Source organism: Ananas comosus, linkage group 20, assembly GCF_001540865.1.
Source record: "Ananas comosus cultivar F153 linkage group 20, ASM154086v1, whole genome shotgun sequence".
NCBI classification, from domain to species: domain Eukaryota; kingdom Viridiplantae; phylum Streptophyta; class Magnoliopsida; order Poales; family Bromeliaceae; genus Ananas; species Ananas comosus.
The window spans coordinates 6,131,184-6,155,399 of NC_033640.1; the positions used below are offsets into that span (position 1 = coordinate 6,131,184).

Genomic DNA, 24,216 nt, shown 5'->3' on the forward strand with positions numbered 1-24,216 from the left:
ATTTGAATTAAAATTTTTAAATTTTATATGTAAAATTTTAAATTTAAATAAATTTTAAAAAATAAAAATAAAATTGAATTTAAAAAATCTCAAATTCAAAAATTCAAAGTTCTAAATTTTTAATTTCAAATTTTAAATTTAAGATCAAATCTAAATTTAGAAATATAAAATTTTAAATTTAAAAAATTAAATATATCAATTTAAAATTTAAATTTTAAAATATTATTTTTAAGATTACAAATTATAAATTTTTAAAATTTGTAATTTAATTTTTAAATTTTAAATTTAAATTTAAAAATTAAATAGGGATGATAATAATTATTTCCAACCCTATTCCGGGAGGAGGGGTGGGACTGTGGGACTGCTAACCCCACCCCTTAACGGATTATCCCGGAATAATCCGTTAAGGGGTGGGATAGCAATCCCTCCCTTTTTTTTTTTTTTGTTTGGAACCAAACAGAGTACTATAGTATTTATTTTATGGTTTAATTGCATACACGTCTCTACAAATATGGTGAATTGCAGATATATCTCTGCAAAGCTCAACTTTCATAAGTTATCCATTCAAAAGTCCTAATGTATTCAGATATGTCCTCTGGTTAGGATCTGTTAGAGAGCTATTAATTTTTTAATAGCAGAGTTGTGAAATGACAATTTTGCCCTTGCCTTCTTCCTTTTCCTCTTCCTCTTCAGGCTGCGAGAGCGGACGGCGGCGGTGATGACGGCGACCTTGAGGAGCTTGTCGGCGTTGCAGCCAACGAGGACGAGGTAGAGGCAGAAGGCGAAGGCATGGCCGATGCCATCGGAGGCGCCCGTGATGACGGCTGATGCGGGCGCCACGACGGCAACGACGATGGGATCATCGACGACGTAGACGAAGAAGAAGGAGGAGGAGAAAAGGAGGAGGAAAAGGAGGATATGGAGAATAGGAGGAAGAAGAAGAAGCAGGAGAGGAGGAAGAAGAAAAATGGCAAAATTGTCGATTCATATTATTAATTAATCATGATTAAGTATTTTAACTGTGGTTAACAAAATTTTTTTAACGGACTTTAATGGTAGAAACATATCTGAATACATTAGAACTTTTATAGGAATAACTTATAAAAATTAAGCTTTATAAGAATATATATCTATAATTCACGATGTTTGTAGGGACGCGAATGCAATTAACCCGATGTAGACTTTTCCTATTGTATATACCCCGAGCAAAAATAAAAAACTACTGCAGTAACTCTTTCATAAGCGGCCGAAGTGTGTTGTTGGGTTCGGTTCGCTCGCCCAGCCACCGCTACCACACGCCCATGCTCCGGCGTTGCCGCCTCTGTCCCCCGGCGGCCCTCCTTGCGGCCGCCCGCAGCCTCTCTAGGCTGGCGCCGCCGCCGCCGGCTCGGGCGGAGCCGGTCATCCGGGTGTCGAACAACGTGGCCCGGCTGGGCGAGGCCAAGGAGGGCCCGAAGCCGAGGCAGCTCCTCTCCCTCCCCCGGTTCCCCTCTTCCTCCTCCTCTTCATGCGATCGTGGCGATCCCCTTCCCGGCCGGAAGAGGGATCCGTCGAAACCCCGAAGAGTCACCGCCATCAGCTGGGTCAAGCACTACTTTGCCGATATACCACAGGAGGTCATCCAGGCCCACTTCAACAAAGGCTTGGTATGCTACTGCAAATATCTTTGCTGTTTTTATTTTTTCATTGGAAAAATCTTCATACTGTTTCAATTTCAGCATACATAGACACATAAACTTTCGGCTCAGTCTGATCCATGAATATCTTACACTGGATGTCTCCTTGATGTTGTGAAGAAATATGCAGTATTTGGTAGATAAGGAGTATGATCAAATGTCTAAAATGAATTTCATTCATATTTGGCCTTTTAAGTTATTATTTTTGAAACAAGATAAATCACTTTGCAGCAAAGTGAAATATGTTATCTACCAAATTATGGATTTCACTACCTTTCAAGAAGCAAAAATTAAACTCTTTACTTCCCACCATATTAAAAAAATCTTTATACTGAATAAGTCGTCATTACGTATTTTATTTTGACATTCAAATAGGGCCTTATGGATTTTTTTTTTTTTAATAGTTGGGTAGTCATATCAATTTGTGCTAACGTTTAGGTGGGTTCTAAACTTTCTTTCTGTTTTTTTGAGTAAAAAGATTAGATTTTTATTTGATTTCAGTTTAATTTCTTCCTTTTTCGTTGCAGATGTTGAGATTGGTCTTTTGGTAATTTTTGTTTTATAAGTGACATTTCTTTCGTGACTGTTTTTTTTAAGTCATTTCATTTTTCAATGTTTATTATAATTATTTGGTATGCTTTTTAAACCACCTTCTTTGATTTTCTTTTTTCAAGCAAAAAGATTAGATTGCTGTCCAATTTTACTTTGATTTCTTGTCACGCCTGGGGCCCTTTTGTGAATACATTTAAGCATCTCTCATTTGAAACAGAATATTGGGGAAGCCCATTTTGCAAAAGTTTAAAAGCCTTGCTCGGATCATGCACATGCCTGCCGCATGGACAACATCTCTCCTATCCGTGCGCGGCGTTGGATACAAAGCAAACATACAACTCTGCCTTACCAACAACCTGATCTAATTCTAGTTTTACAACTCCAAATACATCATGATACAAAACTCATGATCCGCATAAAATAATAACCATTGAATCAATTGCTAGATGCTAAAATAATTAAACCCACCAAAACTGAGTAAGTTATCCAACACAATAAACAACATTAAGAGTGATAAATAATCTATACTTATTATAGTTACAGGTCCCCACAATTAATCCATGACTTGCTACGGTTATGTAGATACGCACTAGCTAAGTACGACCTCACGCTGCGTCCCGCACCTCACCACCCAAGCTACTTGTGGAAGAAGGGGGTGAGAAACATGTAAAATGTTTTCCAGTCAGTACAACGAGCCGCCGAAGACAAGTCGCACCTACTTGTCAATAAAAAGGGGCAACAAAGGAACAATAGCATGATAACTGAATAGTAAGGGCGGTAAAGCAATGAATAGTAGGTAATAATAAAAGTATGATAACTGGATTGAACAGCAATGTGACTGTAATGAAGGTAATCCGCAGTATAATTCAAAGATAATATCACGTGTAATCGAACAAATAGTTCGACACAAAACCAGATCCATGCCACAGTTAGTCCGCAAACCTCAGGCTCATGCCACATACAATGCTCAATGAAGCTGGCATATAATGATGTAACCCATACCTCACAAGATAAAGTGGAAGGCTCAGAAGTCGGTTCCTGACCACTTCTTTGGAAAAGAACATCATGGGATTGATCAGATTGCCATCCGGTGTTTGTGAATGCACATGGACCGGTGGTGATCAGAATGCTATATGCTCAACCTCTGTGTCAATTCGATAATCAAGCCACGACAAGAAATCGAGAGAACTCCCACGGAGTAATCAACAAACCCAAACAGGGTCTATACTCACAAGCATGTCGAATAGTCAGAATATAAGCAATCCTGCTCTACATTTTAAGTATCTATAGTTATCATGGATAATGCATAATAAGTAGAAAGCAGAATGTAGACCCAACAGGCATAATAACCAGTATATAGAGCATCCAAGCATATATGGTAATGATGTATAGACTGAACTACGTAACAAGTACGATGCATGAACAGTGCATAAAGAAATAACCAAGTAGAATACAACTATACCGACATTTGGATTGAAGCACCCATCTATTCTCAACAAACACGAGTCCTCAACTTGACCAATGGCCTTCAAGTATCGATTAAACACGTCGTGTTACCATACAACAAGTATAGACCGCACTGCATGCAATACAATGCGTTTTGCCTTGTTTAGGAACATCAGTCTCACAAACCAATTTTCAGAACCTACCTGATCATTGAATTAACACCACAACATCACTTCAGACCCTAAACCAAGGATTTACGTGTTGTGGCATGGGATCATGTCGTAAACTTGCTGGCACGGTACGACACGGTGCGTATTGGGTCGTACCGATACGTGCCGGTCACAAAAAATACATGTGTGCCGACACATAATGATCTGAAAAATTTATTTTCTTTAGCAACAAAATTTTATAGTTGCTTATTATATTTCTTTATCAAATATTTTGAACTTTATTGAAAAAATTATTTACGAAAACAGGGGCTGTATCGTGTCAGTATCTTATTGGCACGATATGGTACAGTAAATACGACCCATACGGATGGGTACTTAAATCCTTGCCCAAACGCACCATCTTTTGTGTCGGGACAACCCCATGCGAAGTGCTAGGCTATGGGGATCACAACAACAAAACTTAGGCACGACGGGTTTCGAATCATCATTTTCTGTGTCAAAACCGAGCACATGCGCAACGAATCGTTGTAATGGCTTCCAGAGCACATCCCTCGAGTCGTGTTTGCTATGGCAGAACTTGGCCATGAAAGGCCCCAAAACCGCACCTTTTGGTGCCAGAACAACCACACAAGCCATGATAGGCCCTGAAGGGTCACATTCGCACGAAACACAGCCGTAACGAAGCCACAATTTGCAAAAAGCATGGTTGCAAGATCTTAACCACTGGGCTCAGCTACAAGGAGGCTTCGCCACCTTAGCCCTGTTCGCACAGCGCATGTGCACGGCCTCAGTGAAGCACAACCAGTTAAAGGCCAGCAAGTGCTTCGTCGCAAAGTAGCCACAAGGCCACATGGACCCTTCAGCTACGAGGCTCGGCATCAAGGTTGCAGTTGCCTTTGTCACGGCTATATGAAGGCCGCACGCGATCCTACAGTTGGATCCGACACTAATTGGCTGAGATCGGTTCCTCTATGAGCTCCTCGAGACAAAACGACAACGAAACGATATAAAACTCGCATGCGATAATAATTAAATGAGGGATTTTTTGTTTACTATTGCCAAAGTCTTCTCCGATCGTCAATCGACAGACGTGGGGAGGAAGATGACGAAGCTCGCTCCATGATTCACCACTTCGGAGGTTCCGATGGCGATCACTGGCCACGAGGATGAAGTAGTTGGCCGGGAACAGAAAAGGTGATTGCGGCCTGGGAAGAGGGTGCATCTTGCACCCAGCTACAAGGGAGAGAGTTTGGCACGAGGGTTTGCTTAGTTGTTAGGGAGCATGGCTTGTTGGATAGTGGCGCCGGGGGTGGAGGAGAGGGGGCTACAACAGGTGTGGTGATCAAGGCTTAAAGTATGGCACGGGGCGGCACGTACCGTGCCACCAAGAATGTGGCATGGTACAGGGAGGGTCTCGGAACCCCCTCCGTGCCGTGGCACGGACCTGCGTATCGCGCGAGGATATTGCAATTCTTTGGGATACCACGAAGCATCCCACCCCCCCCAAGGATATTGCAATTCGAAGATTCACTTGTTAGGTAAGTCAAAAAAATTATAACGTAAGTCTTTTGTTTATCAATATACGGGCGAATTTTTAATTTATATATCCAATCCATACCGTAGAGGGCGAAGCCCCCTGCAAACCCCTTACGGCTTGAGCCCTTTGCTTCTACTATAGATATCCTTTTTTTTTTCATAAATTATTTTATCAAAATTTGTGGTATCGCGAAATTTTTGGCGAATTAAGGGAACAAAATCAAACTCAATAAACAAATTTTGAGACACATCAAACATAAAAATTTATTTTTGCGTTAGAAGATTAAAAATACTGATAAAATTAAAAGCTAAATTAAATCAATTGATACTTAAATTTATTTAATTTATTTGTCATATAATTTATTGCTTAATTTTTCTGGTAGATCTAATAAGTTTTTGAAAAAAATTAATTAAAAAATAATTTTTTCAAATATTTTTTAAAATTATTTAAAAATTATTTTTTGTATTTTATAAAAGAAAAACTGTAATATGGTCAAAAGAAAGAAAGAAAGATGTCTTCGTATTTTTAAAATTCTAACCTGTAAAATTTTTTATTCTGTATTAGGCATAGTTGTACTTTACATACAAAAAAGCTTACAAGTATGGTAATTGATGAGTATAGTAAGTTATATATAATAAATATTCATAATTATTTGATTAAATCTTACAAAATAACATCATAAGAGCTTATTGGAACAAAAAAAAAACTGAAATAAGTCCGTGCCAAACCATGCCAGTAGGAGGTCATACGTATCCATCGGCGCGCAAACGTACCATGTGTTGGTACGGAAGCATGCCGGTACCGTACTATGCAAGGCAGATAGCAGCACGCCCCCGTACCATGGCACTTTAAATCTTAGTAGTGATGGCGGCCGAGAGAGAGAGGGAGACATGTGGCTAGGGTTTTGAAAAGAAAGCCTAAGTTCTACTTAGATTCCCTTGTATACATGTCGTCGATATTACACCTCGGCTCCTGTGCTTCATTGAAGTTTTCCCTCACACTTCACCCACACAGTAGTCTTCCACGCAGGTCCCTCCGCTTTGCCAAAAATTAAAATTTGTCACATAAAATGATAAATTTTTCACACTTTAGCCCATGAACTTTCAAATTAATCCCTTGGTTACTACATTTCTCTTCTTCCTTGATGTGGCTATTGGTGATTTTCTATATGTAATTAACTTTTTTTGAAAGATATTCATTAGTCATTCTTAAATGTTTCATTTAGTGCTAAATTATTATAATTATTCTTATTATTTACGCTTTGAATTTATACTTAATCTGAACAAATAATTTAAACTATGGGATGGAGCTTTCCTGTCGGTACCACCTATTGAGACAAACTTGTAATATGAGCTGGAGATTATTTATAGAAATCTAGACTTGATTACTCATTTAGTCTACTCTTTAGTCAGTTAGATAGAAGAGGTCATAACGTGTTTAATGTGTTTGAACAACTAATTTGATTAGTATTCTTGAGTTGCCCATTGTTGTTTAAATCTATCTTTTCTGCTTTTGGTTTTGTGCTTTTATGATCAATTTGGATTTGAACTTTGAGATTTTACTACACTGTAGTCCAAAGTCTCTCTGTCGGAAAAGTTTAAGGAATGAAGCTACATAATTCTATTTTAGACCCATGGACTATACAAGCTGTAGAAGAGTAGTGGAATGTTTTTAATATAATATACATGTTTTTTACTAAATGGAAATGTTTTGCCATTGAGACCTCGTAATTTTAGGTAGACACACTGTCGATTTGTTGCTCATTCTTTTCTTACTTTTGGATTCAGTTGTTTTAATTTGCCGTTTGATGTGAAAATTTTCTTATGTATTCTTTGACTATGTATATCTTTCTTTAAAAAAGTCAAGCAACATCAGGTGCAATGTGCCATATACAGAACTAGTTATCTCTGTATAGCCCTTTCTCTGACTTCAGTGTCAGAGCCCAACTGAAAAGCCTACGAAGATCGATGTTTTGGCGTTGTTAGTTGATAAGTAGGAGTACCTTATAAAGATAAGGCAACTAAGGAAGTTCCATCAAGTTGGATCTGCCTGAGGTCTTGAACTCTTTTGTTGATGCCTAAAGCTATACAAATGCCAGTTTTAGGCCCTGTGATGGTCAACAGAAGAATTTCTTTGCTTTCAACCTAAGCTAATAAAGAACCCTGGGAAGAGTGCTAGCATCAAGAAAAAGGGCTTCAACCGCCTATCGAGACAGGGACTGGACTTGGTACTCCTTGTGCTTAGGCTTCTTTAGAGGAAGGACTTTTCTCTCTTTGCTTTCTCAGCTCTTTCCCTGCAGTCAAATAAAGATTAGCTTTCCCAGTCTTCCTCCTTGTTCTAAATCCTTCCTAAAACAGGAAAGAAATCCCTATTCTGTTCATGTTTTTGGCTATGTAGAAGACATTTTGTATGACTATATGTCCATGTATCACATTGAAGTCCTCCCTGAGAACTATTCAGGTGTCAGAACCATGTGTTAGTTTATACAATATAGTCTTGTTCTATGTACATTTCAAAGTCTCTTCCTTAATGTTACCTGCTGTATCAAACAGGTACATGTGGAATGCCCAAATAATGATGTTTCACCTGAGAAGGGCCATCAACAATCGAATGGTTTGAGAAAGGTGTGGCATATTAAGTCCCCTTAATAATAATTTTGGTTCCTAATACATAGGATGCACATGTAAGCAACAGATTGCTATTAATATTCATGAGATACGCATGTAAATTAACTATGCTCAGCAGGATGGTGCAGATTAAGCATAATGCCGTAATGGAAGCGGGCATGAGAATTCATCTACCTATATCGGTTGCAGAGACCAAGATAACTAAGCGATACGACACCATACCAACCGCCACTTTGAATCCCAATGCTGATGAGATAGAATACATACGGAGGCTTGTCATCCACAGGGTAAATATTTTCAGTTTTTCCCTATCTTGAAACAGATTCCCTTATTTATTTTCAAGATATCGTAGATATAGTTAATACGTATATTTTCCTTTGGGTTCGCAGTTCGTAATATTCTGGTAAACCTCCATATTTTCAATTGAAAATATTCAAATCATTACCATTCAACTTAAGTTGCGTAGTTGTAAATGGTGTTTGTGAAGTAGTGTCATCATTGAAGATTCCTTGGTGATAGGATTACTAGGTTATCATGGGTTAGTAGGTATTCTCATTTCCATGCTTGATGAAAATTATTAGTAGTCTATAATAAGAATACACTAGTTCTTAACAACTTTTGAACTCAAGTAGCTTGATAAGTTAGTAACAAACTTGGTATTCCGAATATAAAATATAGAACATTTCCGGAATACTATAAACCTTGAACCAAACGGCCCCTAAAAGAAATGTCTCTTTACAAATATATGGCATTGAAGACCTTGCTTTTTAACATATATAATCTTGTACTAAGAGAAATGCCCATTGTTTAAAAGCTTTTTTTTTTTTTTTTTTTTTTTTTTTTCTAATAACAAAACCAACTTCCCGTATGAAGTAAAGATAATGTTATTTTTCAAAAGAAACCGCTATTCCAACTGGTATATATATGAAGATCCATATTTCATGGGAGTTTACGCGTAAATGGATGTTTTTGTAGCGATATACATGCAAAAGCCCTTTATCTCTAGTCACCACATTTTCATTGTACTCCAACAGAATTATAAGTTTTGGGGTTAAGATGAAGTTTTGATTATGAAGCTTGATTAATTTTTACTTTAATGTATTATCACATAATTGTTTGGATCAATAAATTTCAGGACTCTGCTATAATTGTGCTAAATAAGCCTCCAAAAGTGCCTGTCAAGGTAGACTCCAATACATGTTTTCTGGAAAAGTTGATTGATCATTCTTGAGCTACTTGCTTTGTCTATTGTTTTATATTTCTCAATTCTTTGCAGGGACATTTACCTGTTCATAACAGCATGGATGTGTTGGCAGCAGCAGCATTATCCTATGGCAATGAGCAGGGTCCCCAGTTGGTGAGTTACGGAAGTCATAATTTTTTTTAGAACTTCTTGTCTTTGTCTAACCTTTCTCTTTCTAAGCTTGTGTCTAGAAGAATTGTTTTGAAATATTTTCTTTCCAATCTTGTCAATATTAGGTCCATCGACTTGACAGAGAAAGCAGCGGGTTGCTATTGCTTGGAAGAACAAAAGAAAGTTACGCCAGGCTCCATTGGCTTTTCACTAGCATAAGCCTGGCAAAGTCATCTTCTGAGGTATGCATCAATTAGATCATCTTGATGACTACAGCATACCAGCTCTTATTTTCAGAGGGTAATTAGTGGAAGTGTAGTGTACTTGTTCCAAGGCCGTGGCACAAGGTCGTGCCGCAAACTTGCCGGCATGGTACGGCACGGTGCGTGCCGAGACGTGCCGATGCGTGCCGGTCAAAAAAATTCTTGTGTGCCGACACATAATAGCATGAAATATTTATTTTCTTTAGCAACAAAATATTCTAACTATTTATTATGTCTTTTTATCACATCTTTTTAACTTTATTGAGGAAATTACTTACTAATTTAAAGAATAGAGGGTTTTGAGTTGTGCTATCGGTACGGGGTCTATATTGTGCCGGTATCTTGTTGGCACGGTGGATACGGTCCGTGCCGACGGACACTTAAAACCTTGACTTTTTCTTTCTTTTGCATGTTCTTGGGCTTATTCTAAGACTTATAAACTAGGTCACTCACTCTTGTCTTAAGGAACTATGTGAATTGCATATTTGCACTTATCTATCTAAAAGTACCTGATAGGATGTTCTTATCTTGCCTATTTGTTTCTTCGAAAGTTGTTCTTATCACAAATTAATTTCACTTTTTTGCGTCAAAAATTTGATCATGCGTATGACATCCAAAGCATGTGTCATCTTCCTACTAAAGAATGCCTGTTTTTCTGTTAATGAAAGAAAGCTTCCTGTCATCTTTTGATTTGTGAGATAGAAAGTTTTGAAAAATGAAAGAAAGCTTCCTATCATCTTTTGATTTGTGAGACAGAAAGTTTTGAAAAATGAAACCTTTTGTGCTTTTGAAAAACAAACAAGTTTTGATATAAGTGAACTTTATGATTATGTTTTATGATATTATGTTTATGCATACCAGCGTATGTTATACAGTTTATACACAAATGTTATATCGAACAATGAAGGCAAAAAGCAATAAAAAAGAAATGCAATCCTATAGATGCGATCAAACGACCTCCAAAAAGGCTATATAAAAAATCAGATGTTTTGGATACTCATTTAGTAATTTATTACACATAAAAAAACCTCTTATGGGAAAATAAATAGATTAGTGATTTTTGTACTGTTGGATGAACAAGAAAGAGGGGTGGTAGTTGCTTCGAAAAGCATTAAGCCCTTGATGCCTCTAATTTTTTAGCTGTTCTATTGGTTTTATAATTCGCAGAGGTACTGATCTGTATGGGAGAAAACCAAAGGGAACAACAGTTTGCCTTATTGAGTCTTATGGTTGACCACCCTCTTCCTTGGTCACTTTACCATTTTAATTTCGACCTTCTTTCTCCTCAAATATTGTGATTGTCAGCGGCTGATAATGACCTATCATTCTCCCAAGAGTAACGGCTCCTCCTCGCTCCGGAGGTGATGGTCATTGGATGGTCCTTCTCTTTTCTTTTGTATGAATGAATTGTGAGCCTCTCAAATCTTAGGACCTTTCCCACTCTAGAAACTGTGATAGATGATGGACGGTGGCATCTAGGGGTGAAAACGGAATACAATCGGATATTCGAGTCTAAATTTAAGCTCAAGCTCAGCTTGAAATTAATTTGAGCCGAGCTCAAGCGAGTTTAACTTCGAGTCGAGTGAGCTCAAGCTCTAAATGAGCTGCTTGAAATTCTTAACATCATATAATCTATAGTTTAATTTTTATAAAACATTATCTAAAATTTGATACAAAAATATGTCTAATGGTTCAACATACAAAATAAATGCATGAAATATGGCATTATAATATTACGAAAAATAACTTAGGGGACGCGACTTGAGCAAGTGAAAGAGAGGGAGAGAGAGTAATTAGAGTAGGATTTTGCCGGTTTGGTTTTGTGAGCCAGCAAATATGTCCAATAACCTAAACTCTATATACATATAGTTAAAGTACATAATATATTATTATATATAATTAAAAATATATAATTATATATAATTATCTAATATTATATATATATATAAATATATATTCGAGCTTTTCGAGCCTAATTCGAGCGAGTCCAGTAATACTCAAGCTCGGCTTGAAATAAAATTTGAGTTTTTTTTTTTTTTTTTTTTTTTGGGTTCAAGCTCGGCTCATTTAATTTCAAGTCGAACTCGAGCGAGCCGAATATTGAGTCGAACATGAGCTGGCTCGCTCATTTGCCAACCCTAGCCATATTTGATTAAATCGGGTATGAATGTAAATCTGATTTTGAGCGAAGTTGGATATGAATCGGATCTGTGTCATAGATGAAAACAAAATCAATTTCCTGACAAATATGGATATGGACCTAAATTGGAATTAGCATAACTACTAACTAGACTTATGTTGAATATAAATATGTCTTGGACTTTAGAATTGATAGGGGTGTAGTCTAATTATAATTTACACTTCATATTATAAATTTATATGACATAAATGAGAACATTAGTGTAGTAACCAGGGCATTAGGGCCCGGTTTGGGCAAATTAAGTGGATCTAGGTTTAATACGGGTTTAAACTGAGTAGGCATGGGAAATTTAGTTGGATTAGAATTTAAGGGATTATTAAGAAAATTAAGAGCCTGTAAATAGGGATTAAAGAGTAAATCTCAGGTACAAAAAGCTCTTAAAGTCCTAAGAAGCAAGAATTCAGAGCGAGATTTTGGGACGAAAAGTTATTCGGATGGTTGGAGCACGGAGGACTGGTCAGTAAAAAAAGTATGCGTACGGGAATTAGTGGAAGGACAGGTTGTTGTGGAGTTGGTCAGATCTTAGCCAACCATGGTGGTCAATACAAAAGGGAAGAGGGGGAGGCAGAAGGGGAAAGAAGAAAGGGAAGGAGAACAAGGGGATTTTCGAATTGGGTAATCTCAATACACCTTATTTTATGAATTCATTTTCTCACATGATCAACTTTAATCATGGATTTGATGTAATAATGCTAATGGAAAAATATGACATTGTTTATGGATTTCAATAAATCCTTCGAAATGATTTCGTGGGTAAAATTATACGTGGAAAATAGCAGGCTCATGGGTTGTATGGTGGACATGTTATGCTGGAATTTGGGGCAAACTAAAGTTCGCTGGCTGTTTTCCAGTTTTGCTGGACTTCAGGGATCAAAGTTTAAAATGGCTGTAACTTTCTTGTTTTAGCTCCAATTTGCACAAGTTTTGCGACTACAGATGTTTGACGAGATGTTTGACGGAAAATCTAGTGAAGCCATGGATTGATTTTCGTGATCCGTGATCTGTGATCTGTTTGATCGCAAAATTAATTTATAGTGCAGGTCCAACAAACAAGCAACTGCCAAAATAAAATTCTTTTGCTCCCAATACTCTTGAAAATTAAATTTGGCCATGGAATTAGTGGACCAACAAACAAGCAACTGCCAAAATAAAATTCTTTTGCTCCCAATACTCTTGAAAATTAAATATGGCCATGGAAATAATTAGTGGATTTGTATGCATGAGCTATTCGGCAATTAACAATTGTACCTAAAAAATTCTTCGAAGAAAAGATTAGCAGTTGGATAGGTTGTGCAAGAAAGAAGGTTAGTTACATTGCAGAACTTATTGAGGGATAGACATAAAACTAGAGTTTCTCTCACTCATCACTAGTTGGATGCATACTATATCTATAATGGGTGGCATTCTTAAAGTGAAGTGAATTTGTGTGAGATAAGTAGAGTTCCAATGTGTGGTACATTAAGAGAAAGAGCCCTTTGAAACAAATTGCATTCTCTAGCTTGCTTGTCAAATTCTTCCTTTTGTACTATGAAAGTTTTAGTAGTTGAGACAATCTCTTGAATATTTTTCATTGTATCTTGTATTTTTTTTTTTTTTCATGCATTCTTCTACCACTAAATTGATAATATAAGTGGCGCGACACACATGGAAAATATTACCATCACATAGAAGAACATTTTGATCCTTGAGATGCTTGATAATTACTCTTATACATTTTGGCACCATCATTATCAAGCATCATAGGCAACATCTTGCGTTCAAGATTTCAATCAATCATGTTTTTCGTAAATGTGTTACACAAATTAATTCTAGTGCGTCTTTCTTTCATATGCATGAAGTTGAAATTTTTTCCTTTTTATTCTCAACATCCAATTTTTATTAATGAAATGGGCTGTTACACATATGTATGACTGGGTTTGTCTAGAGGTCTACAAGTCCATGCTTTCTATTAGCCCTAACCTGCCAAGAGGGTGAGGCAAACAATTTATATAATTTTCCTTTTCCTCGTTGTAAAGACATATATATTTTTCGCAAGAGTAATACAAGATTTCATAGAAAATATTGACGCAATAATTTTACAAAATCAACAAAGCCCTCATGTTCCACCATGGCAAATCGATATTCATGCTTGATAAACATTTGCACATATTTTCTTTACTAATCTCTGCATTATACTTATGCAAAGTCAACATACCTGTTCCTTCCCTACTTTTTTGTAGGACTTGTAACAATTCCATAAATGAGTGGTCACCTTAGTTCTTTTTTCATCAAACTCCCTCGAACAATGTTACGCTTTGCTACAACTTTCACCTCCTATCCATTAATTAATTTTGTTTTAATTATTTTTTGAAAATCATTCTGCACGTCAGATGCCAACTTTTTAGGCCGTTTTTGATCTGAATCCTGAACTACGTTACTACTTGCATCTTTCATAGGAGAAATTCTACTAGGCATCTTGCGATTATGAAGAAAAAGGAAAAAAAATGCTTGAGTTGAAAAAGAAAGCTAGCGTTGCAAAGTGATCGACACGTGAAGTGAAGATGCCTATTGATTGATAGCCTAGGAGATTAGATTACCATAAGAACTTTCAAAGAACAAATTTTTTTCCTCTATAGCAGGGTTTAAAATGCCGTCCGGCATTGGGCAGCATGTAAGGGGGCACAGTACCGGGGAGGGTCGACCCCCCCTCTCCCCCCCGCCGTGCCACGGTACCTTCCCGGGTATCGTGCGAGATAGCGCGCGATACCTTGGAGGGTACCGCGGCACATATCGTGGCTTTTTTTCTTTTTTTTTTTGTTTTTTTCTTTTCTTTTCTTTTTGTTTTGTTCTTTGGGGTACCTGAAGCATTCGGGTACACCCTTCCTCCTCTCTCCTTTTTATTTTTGTCCTTTTGCACTTTTCCTTTTTCCTTTTTCTTTTTGACTTGATGCTCTTTTTCTTTTTTTGCTTTATGGTTTCTTTTTTTTTTTTTGGTTTTCTCTTTGGGGTACCCGAAGCATCCGGTGCACCCCTCTTTTTTTTTATTTTTGTCGTGTTGCACTTTTTTTTTTTTTGACTTCATGCCCCCCACATGCCCGCCTTCCTTTTTCTTCCCTTTCTTTTTCTTTCTTCCTCCTCCCTTCCTCCCGTGCCTGGCTATTATTGCCTTTGCTCTTTTCTTTTCTTCTCAGTTCTTACATATCTTCCTAAAATTATTTTTCTCTTTTTTTCGTCACTTGAAAAGGAGGCTAGACATTTCAAATCGCAGATTTACTTGTTAGTTAAGTCAAAAAAATTATAATTTAATTTTTTATTTTTCAATGTAGAGGCAAATTTTTAATTGACATATCCGATCCATACAGCGGGGGGCGAAGCCCCTTGCACTCCCCTTGGATGTCAGTGATGGGTTGCAAGCTCGGGCCGTGCACCCTCTTCGGATGTCAGTGATGGGCTGTGGGCTCGGGCTGCTTTCACTTCCACCATATACATCCACTTTCTTTTTGCAAATTATTTTATCAAAATTTTTGTCGCACCGTGAAGCTTTCGGCGAATCAGGGGAACAAAATCGATATCGTAAATAAATTTTGAGTTACATCAAAACGAGGTATACTGGGAATATATGGCTTTCTCACAATACCAGCAATATTTATATCAAGGATTTGTGTCGTGGCATGGGGGTTATGCGGGAAACTTGTCGGCACGTACGGCACGGTGCGTGCCAAGCTGTGTCGATGCGTGCCGGTCACAAAAAATTCATGTGTGCTGACGCATAATAGCATGCAATATTTATTTTCTTTAGCAACAAAATATTCTAACTCGTAATTATGTATTTTTATCAAACTTTTGAACTTTATTGAGAAAATTTCTTACTAAATTAAACAATAAAGGGTTTTGAGCTGTGCCTGTATCGTGCTGATATCTTGTTGGTATGATGCGGCAATGTTACGACATATTCAGTATTTTATGCTATATTAGGATATTGTATATTACAACATATTTAGAGTAGGATTATATGGTATGTAATCCTGGTTGTATTGTTACTATACTAGACATTGTTACTGTAGTAGGCTTATCTTTTGTACTATATAATTTCATCAATAGAATCCAAGAGGGCATGCTCTGATATTATGAAAGAAGGGTAAAGAGGATACCCTCTTGGGTTCTATTGATGAAATTATGTAGTACAAGAGATAAGCCTAATATAGTAACAATGCCTAGTATAGTAACAATACAACCAGGATTACGTATGCTCTTTACCCTTCTTTCAGGCACGGTAGATACAACCAGTGCCGATGGGCACTTAAACCCTTGATTTATATCAACATTGTCAAATAAATTTTGTATCTGCGAATGACAATATGCTATATAATCTACCGCGACGTTTTATGTGGAATTCAGCAGTCATTTCTATGTAAAGATGTAAATTTAAATAATTATTGTACTTGTGAATTCTATTATTGTATTTTAATTTCTATTCCACATTAGGTATAGTTGTACTTTACATATAAAAAGCTTACATGCATGTTAATTGATGAGTATAGCAAGCTATATATCGCAAATATTCATAATTATTTGTTTAAATCTTTCAAATAACATTATAAGAGCTTATCGAAATAAAAAAAACTGAAATAAGTCCGTACCAAAGCATGCTAGAAGCGTACCATGTGTCGGCATGGGAACGTGCCTGTGCTGTGCTAGGGAAAGAGCGGCACGCCCATGCCACGACACTTTAAACGTTGCTCTATAGGTTATTAAATTCACATGTATATAATGATTGTTATCCATCCAGAGATGAAATCGAAATATTAAATTGGCAATATAATAACTTAGGCCTAATGAAGTTCTTAGAGAGCAACAGAGAAGCAACATGGTGAACAGAAGTAGCATAAGCATATAATATATACCTTAATGGAAATGTTGTTACTATGCTTTTTAAGGATTTCTAAACAAACTCTTGTCCAATAGCCTCTTGTCCAATTGTCTCTATAGCTTAACTAACCGAGATCGGAAAGTGGGTGCAAAAATGTTCCCGCATTGCCCTCTTTGAAAGTGGGAAAGCGAGGGGGGGCGGTGGGGGGCAAGTGCAGAGGAGGCTGAGATAAGAAAGTGAGCACTTAACAAACCAACATTGGAGGTGGGGGTTGCGCGAATGAGGTGGATTTTTTGGGAGGGCGGGTGGCGGGGCGGGGGCGGGGACGATGTGTGCCTCAACCTGAGAGTTTTATGTGCACCCGACGGTAAGGTAGAGCGGTCATAGAGAGTGTGTTTTTCTTTTGTGTGCGCGCGCCGCTCGCAGGCGCGTGCATGTGTTGGGTTGGGGGGGGGGGGGGGCGGGGGGGGGGCGGCGGGGGCGCGGCGTGTGGGTAGGGCTTGGGGATTGGGGAGGCTGATGTGAGAATGTGGGATGGAGCCCGGGGTGGGAAGTGGGAAGGGAAAGAGCGGGGATACAGTTGTGGGGCAGTGAGAGAGTAAAAAAAGAGAAGAGGATGAGGTTAGGGTATCGGGATCGAAGGAAATAGGATTAGGATTTAGACACCTTTGTTTTAAATGTAACTTAAGAATTCGGATATCCAAATCAGAATTCAACTAAGTATAAAAACTGAGCTCAAAACATTTTCTTGTATAATATCCAAATTCGAACCCGAATTCGCCCGGATATGTAATTTAGGCATCTGAATTCGACTCCAACAGAATCCGGTATTAGATCTGATCGTATAAAATCCTAACCACTTTCACTCCTAGTGGCATCATGGGCATGACATAGATGGGAGAGTGAGTTTTGGAAGGATTGTCAGCCATAGAGAATTGACTATTTTCTCCTATTTTCTTCCACTTGGATCTTGTAAGTTATTTATTCTGTTTGTTTATCTCGAATCCAATCAAATGGCTTAAAACCTAGAAGAATGAAGAGACTGGAGCTTTAGAAGTACCCTAGCTCAATACTCTTTTTCACTCGTAGTTTCTCTAGACGCATGCACACAACTATTGCATGAATAGCCAATCAGTATCTATGATTCTGTACATATGATTACAATGAATTTCAATTGCAATTGTGTTCCTGATCATTGCAATTGTTTCCTTTGAATTGCAATTCATTCCATACACATGCAGACATACAGAGTGGAAAAGATGAGATTGTGTATTTAGTTGTGGTTTTATTTTGACTTCAAATTGAAGAGTAGTTTGCTGAATTTAGTGTGAGCCATTCTATCTAAAATTCTTATATTGTGGTTGATTATTCCATTTTTCTGGTGGTTTTGTTGAAAATATTGTTTTATTGTGCTTACATAAATGTCACTAACATAAGCCTTATGCTGACCAATTATGTAGATGTGGAATAATGCTTGTGAGGCAACTATGCAGAGATATTGGGCATTGGTTATAGGGACCCCTAAAGAAAAGGAAGGAGTCATTTCTGCTCCACTTTCGAAGGTATGTCCTCCTTTTTGACTTGGAAATAAAAATTAGACATTTTGATGAACTCCATTGTCCATGCCTGTCAGAGTATACATGCATATTTTATAGCTGCATTTGACAGCTGGAAATTTTCTATCTGAAAATTTTATCAAGTATTTGTGCTGGTTATCTAACTTTGCTCAATAGTGAAGTGATTATTATTCTTATGTGTTAATATATTCTATAGATTTGCCAAGTCATACTAGTTGAGAGTCTTTTATATAACCTGAGCACATAATTGCTTTTATGTAATTTTGAATAGTGATAGGTCTGTCAATGAAAAATTAGTGTTTCATGTATTCTTTCTAAAATTGCATATTTTGATGAACTGTGGTCAGTGCTTTTATGAAAGTTAGAAAATACACAGGCCTTATCCGAGCTTACCGAATTTCAGAATCGCTACCTAAACTTTTTGACTCTACTCCATGCTACAGTTATTTGATTTCAAAACTTACAAGAAGTTTTGTTGGACCTAGACGGTTTCCATCAAAATAGCAATCGACTATTCAGTCAAATAACAGAATATTTAGTTAAGTTCTGATGGCGAGACACCTAGGGCCTGTTTGGTTCCTTGGAAAATATCCCAGAAAACTTTTTTCAAGCTAGAAAATTTTTCCCCATGTGTTTGGTTCACAAGAAAAATAATTTTTTTTGGAAAATTATTTTCCGTATTTCATGGAAAACTTCCCTTTTCGTTTTCCAAATACTTTTTAGGAAAACGAAAAACTTTTTCTCACGAACATTTTAAGGAGTTAAAAAGGGATTTTTTTTTTCTAATATATTGGTGTACATTTACCACCTAATTTGTTATTTCCACCATCTCCCACCGTTATTTGTATATTCCCAAGCTATATATACACACACAGAAGATCCATCTCTATCTCATATCCATCATCGTCATCATCTTCATCTCTTTTATCAAATTATATTATCAATACTAAAATATAGTTAAATTTTATTTTTATTTTATTATTTGTTATTTATATTGTAAAGAGTTTGTAAATATTATGTTAAATTTTAAAAAGTTGATAATCTCACCATCCTTTTGTAGAAGGTGTTTATATATCAAAATTTTCAACTAACCAAACAAGTGAAATAGAAATGAAAAACTATTTTTCATTTTTTTTCCTTACCAACCAAACACGCATACATGAAAAACTAATTTTCTTTTCTATCGAACCAAACAACAGAAACAAGAAAATTTCTTTTCCACAAAAAACTTTTTTCTTTAGAAAATAGTTTTCTACTATTTTCCAAGGAAGGATTTAAGTGTCGTGGTACGGGGTCGTGCCGGAAACTTGCCGGCACGGTACGGCACGATGCGTGCCGAGCAGTGCCGATGCGTGTTGGTCAAAAAATTTCTTGTGTGCTGACACATAATAGCATGAAATATTTATTTTCTTTAGCAACAAAATATTCTAACTATTTATTGTCTTTTTATCACATCTTTTGGACATTTTTTGAGGAAATTACTTACTAATTTAAAGAATAGAGGGTTTTGAGCTGTGCTATCGGCACAGGGTTTGTATCGTGCCGGCATTTTGTTGGTACAGTACGGCATGGTGGATACGGCCCGTGCCGACGGACATTTAAAACCTTGTTTCCAAGGAACCAAACAGGGCCTTAATCAAAGTAACTTTCAGGCTGAGTAGTACAATAAAATTTTTTGAGTTCAGTATGTATTTTTAAACATTTATTAGTTGTCTTTTTGGTGAAATACTAAGTCTTGTGTGTATAACCACCTGGTTGAAGATTTGAGTAGTGGGCTAGTTACTATATGCATTTAGTGCTATAGCTAAGGCCTATCTCTGAGCTAAGGATTAAAGTGCCCATCGGCACGGGTCGTATCCACGTGCCGTATCGTGCCAGCAAGATATCGGCACAATGTAGCCCCGTGCCGATGGCACAACTCAAAACTCTCTATTCTTGAAATTAGTAAGTAATTTTCTCAACAAAGTTCAAAAGATTTGATAAAAATACATAATAAATAATTGGCATATTTTGTTGTTAAAAAAAAAACATTTCATGCCATTATGTGTCGGCACACATATATCTTTTTGACCAGCACGCATCGGCATGGCCTGGCACGCATCGTGTCGTACCATGCCGGTAAGTTTCTGGCATGACCCCATGCCACGACACTTAAATTCTTGCTCTGAGCACTCCATACCTAGTATTCCACTTTAGAAAGGATGTAGATAACGCCTATCTTAGTATACTCAGTTGAATTATAACTATATATATATATGCAGTTGAAGTTACATTCAACTCTAGGAATGTGCATTTCTTGTAACAGGTGTTTCTTAATGATGGGAAAATGGAGAGGGTCATCTTAGCTCACCCTTCAGGTATAGATGGTTCTCAAGATGCTGTTACCGAATATAGGGTTATGGGACCCACCATTAATGGATGCTCATGGATTGAGCTGCGTCCCCTTACTGGTCGGAAACATCAGGTGCTCCTTCACTGTATATATAAAAAAAAATGCACATTTATCTAAATATCTGTCTACATTTTCTTGCATATAGTTCAAAGGTAATTTCCGCCTGCATATATACAAGGTCTGCAGTATGTTAATTTCTTGAAATTCAGTTTTCATGATTTATTTGGCAGTAGGAAGAATGTGCACACACTCCTTGAACTTTGATCTTTTTGCAAACCAACCCTTTGAATAGTAATATTTAATTTGACTGGTTGACGCTCCATTTTATGTAACAGTATAAATGATTCTTCCTTCACGTGACTTTTTTTAGCCACTTTTTCTAGTGTGTCTGTCGTTGCATCTACCTAAAAAATTGTTAGGTTAGGGATGCAGCAAGATAAGCATAGATTGTATCTCTTCTATTGTTTTCCATCAGGAGTTTCACTAACAGAACGGCTGCAAAGTTTTTGACTAATCTCTCAATTCGCCTAAGATTTTCTATCTCTATTTGATGTTTTTTTTTTCCTCATGTGGGTGATGATAAAGGAGATGATTCGGTGAAGTTTTTGTCCTCACTTCAGATGCAGATTGATACATAGAACTATTTAGTGCTAAATTACACTAGTCCTCAAACAATGAGGAGCGTGACATTGGTCCCCAAACTTTAATTTGTATGATTTGTGGGTCAAGCTTTATAAATTGCTGCAATCAAGTCCTACAATCCAATTTAGTTGGCTAAATGTTGACGTATCGTTGATGTGAAAATATTGCGGCATCTTAATTATTGTCGTGTTATTAATCACAATAATGCTACATCACTTTCACATTAGCAATACATCAATATTTAGTCAACTAGATCGGACTGCGGGGACTTGATTGCAGCAAACTTAAAATGTTCGAGCTATAAATTATAACAAATTAAAGTTTGAAGACCAAAATTTCACGCACCTCGTAGTTTGAGGACCAGAAGTGCAATTTAAGCCAACCATTAAGAGACAAATGTTGCTTGAAATCTGATCAAAGGGCTGTTTACACTGTTGACCATTTAAATTGTCACATGAAGAATATGGGTCAAAACAAATTTCGATAATACCTTTTAGCGGTCAGCTTGCAAAAAGGCCAAAATTGAATGCTTGCAGCAGGTAACTTTTGCTTCTAGAATTCAGTCTTAGCTATCTAGTAGGAATTCTAAGCTATCAACTATCAATACCAATCTAAGGAGAACTGGTGTGAAGTTCAGTTTGTGACAGATATTGTGCAGTTTTCCTTCAAGAAATAGTTTCCTTTTTCACAACCATTTAAATTTTAATCTTTTGGACTTTAGGAGCAACATGAAATCTTGCAGAGTCGTGGAGGGTTTGGCACATTTAACATCTATGGAAGTCTATACAATATCGACGTCTTACGAGTGTTTCCCTCGCAGCTACGAGTGCACTGTGCTGAAGCTCTTGGCACTCCAATAGTTGGAGACTACAAGTACGGTTGGTTTGTGCACCAGAGATGGAAGCAAATGCCCCGACTTGACTACGCGCCATTGAGCGGGACGCCGTATAAATTAAGAAGGCCAGAGGGTTTGGAGGTGCAAAAGGGTAGCGCTCTCTCCAAGGTCCCTTTGCTACACCTCCACTGTAGAGAAATGGTGATCCCTAACATCGCCAAGTTCCTTAGCAGCACAGGTGAGTGGCATGATGAGGGCAATCCGTGGTCTAGGGATAAGCCGGATCTCCTCCGGTTTGTTGCGCCGATGCCTTCGCACATGAAAATAAGTTGGAATATTATGTCTTCATATTTGGTGTGATCATGCCGAGTCCTTCAAGTCTTGAAGTTCAATTTTGTATCTATATTGAGCTGTCTCGGACAGCGGGTGTTTATGTAGGAAGCAATATGCTATTCTTTTTCTTTTTTTCCTTTTTCCTTTTTCTTTGTCTTCTAAAATAGGGAAGTTCTTTGATAGTTGCGGTATCTCTTTATGTACTTCTCTATTGAATTTCAGATGTTTTAAATGGATCATGCTGGATCGCGTCTCGGACACAGACATTCTGCTTGAAGAGGATTAAAACATGGTTTTCTTTTCGTAGTCCAGGAAAGAGGGCACTTGTCAATTGCTCGAGACAGCGGCGGTAAGGAATTTGTATGCTAATGGTTTTAGAATTTACTGGAAGGAACAGAAGGCAATAGATGACCCTGTCAAATCCACTATACTTTGTTCTGCCATTTTGTGGCCAAGTGAGAGAAGGTTATTTGTTCTTGTACCTATGTATTTTAGGAAGTTTTTGCAGCAGCAAAATAATAGTGTAATAATTTTATATTAAAATTGTGCCCAAAAGTTTCTTGTTACTTCTTTGTAGGATGGAAGCTTTTAACTGGATGCCATTCTTCTACATGTATAATAATTAGGCTTTAAATCGTCAAAGATGTTGCCCGTTCTATGCTTTGTTGTTCTCTACCATCAAAAAAGTATAGCAAAAAGTAAAATTTTTTTGATAATCATATGATAGTTAAATGTAAAATTTTGAATCATAGAATGGGAAAGTGAAAATATGCTCGACTTCTGGGAGCTAAGTGTAACTTTTTGAACCATATAATAGCATAGTGAAAATTAGTTTCAAGTTATAACTATAGGGGGGTGGAAATTAAAGTTTTTTTTTTTTGAGAGATAGGTAGCACGCTTCGTTCATTTTATTTAGAAATAAACTTAGCTGGAAATGTGAATCAACTAGGATTCGAACTTGAGTCTCGTTACCAACCATCATGCCCTTTACCACTTGCTCTAGGGACGGTTGGTGGGAAAATTAAAGTTTTATGAGCAATGCTACATGAGTAATGCTATATATACACTCCATTTGAATGTATGTTCTACACCTTTAATATCAATAGGTGAGTGTTTCACCAGGTTTTGATAATCAAAGCTTTAGTTTATTTAAAAAATATAGTAAAAAAAAACAAAGAAATGAGAGCGCTTTTAATTTCTTTAGCTATTGTCTATTTCCTTGAGAAGTGAATGATTTTAAGCTTTGATCGTGCGTAAAAGTTCAGAGTTTGGAAAAAAAAAAGAAAAAAAAAAAGAAAAAAGAGCACGCTGAAAAAGTTTACCAAAAGAGAAATGCTTCAATATATGAGTTAAGTTAGAATACTCTCAAAAGCACCAAGGGGTGGTGCTTTTACGTTTGTAACCATTGGATGAAGAGATATAAGGTTGAGATGATGGTCGTAGGTGGTGGTAGGTGGAATAGTGTTTGATCTAAGGGGTATTAGTAATTAAGGAGTAGATCCAAAGTCTAGAAATTTAGAAGTATCAAGGGGTTGGTGCTTCTAAAAGTATTCTAGCTCAATTCAATATTGTGGCTCAATTAAATCTAGCAGCTCATATTTTAAGAATCAAATTGACTTTACGCAGTAGCAACTTGCTCAACAGGTTACCACTCAAAATCAATAGTAAGGATAACATTAGAAAATAAATACTAGCCAATTACCAACTGTGCTAAACCCTAACTAAATATTTGTTTCCTTATTTAATTTTGTTACTTACCAAAT

At 37.0% G+C, this 24,216-nt stretch overlaps 1 protein-coding gene across 3 annotated transcripts; it reads left to right on the plus strand.

Moving 5' to 3' along the window:
- Positions 1,242-23,019, plus strand: LOC109725904 (RNA pseudouridine synthase 3, mitochondrial). 3 transcript variants are annotated; one of them, XM_020255300.1, is made up of 9 exons: positions 1,242-1,646; positions 7,934-8,005; positions 8,137-8,295; positions 9,144-9,191; positions 9,285-9,365; positions 9,488-9,604; positions 18,135-18,236; positions 20,557-20,715; positions 22,007-23,019. In XM_020255300.1, the coding sequence occupies exons 1-9, from the start codon at positions 1,302-1,304 to the stop codon at positions 22,478-22,480; spliced, it is 1,557 nt and encodes a 518-aa protein (XP_020110889.1). In that variant the 5' UTR covers positions 1,242-1,301; the 3' UTR covers positions 22,481-23,019. The 3 variants fall into 3 exon arrangements, with proteins under 3 accessions (XP_020110889.1, XP_020110890.1, XP_020110891.1); XM_020255301.1 differs by having other exon boundaries at positions 22,028-23,019; XM_020255302.1 differs by having other exon boundaries at positions 1,243-1,646; positions 22,106-23,019.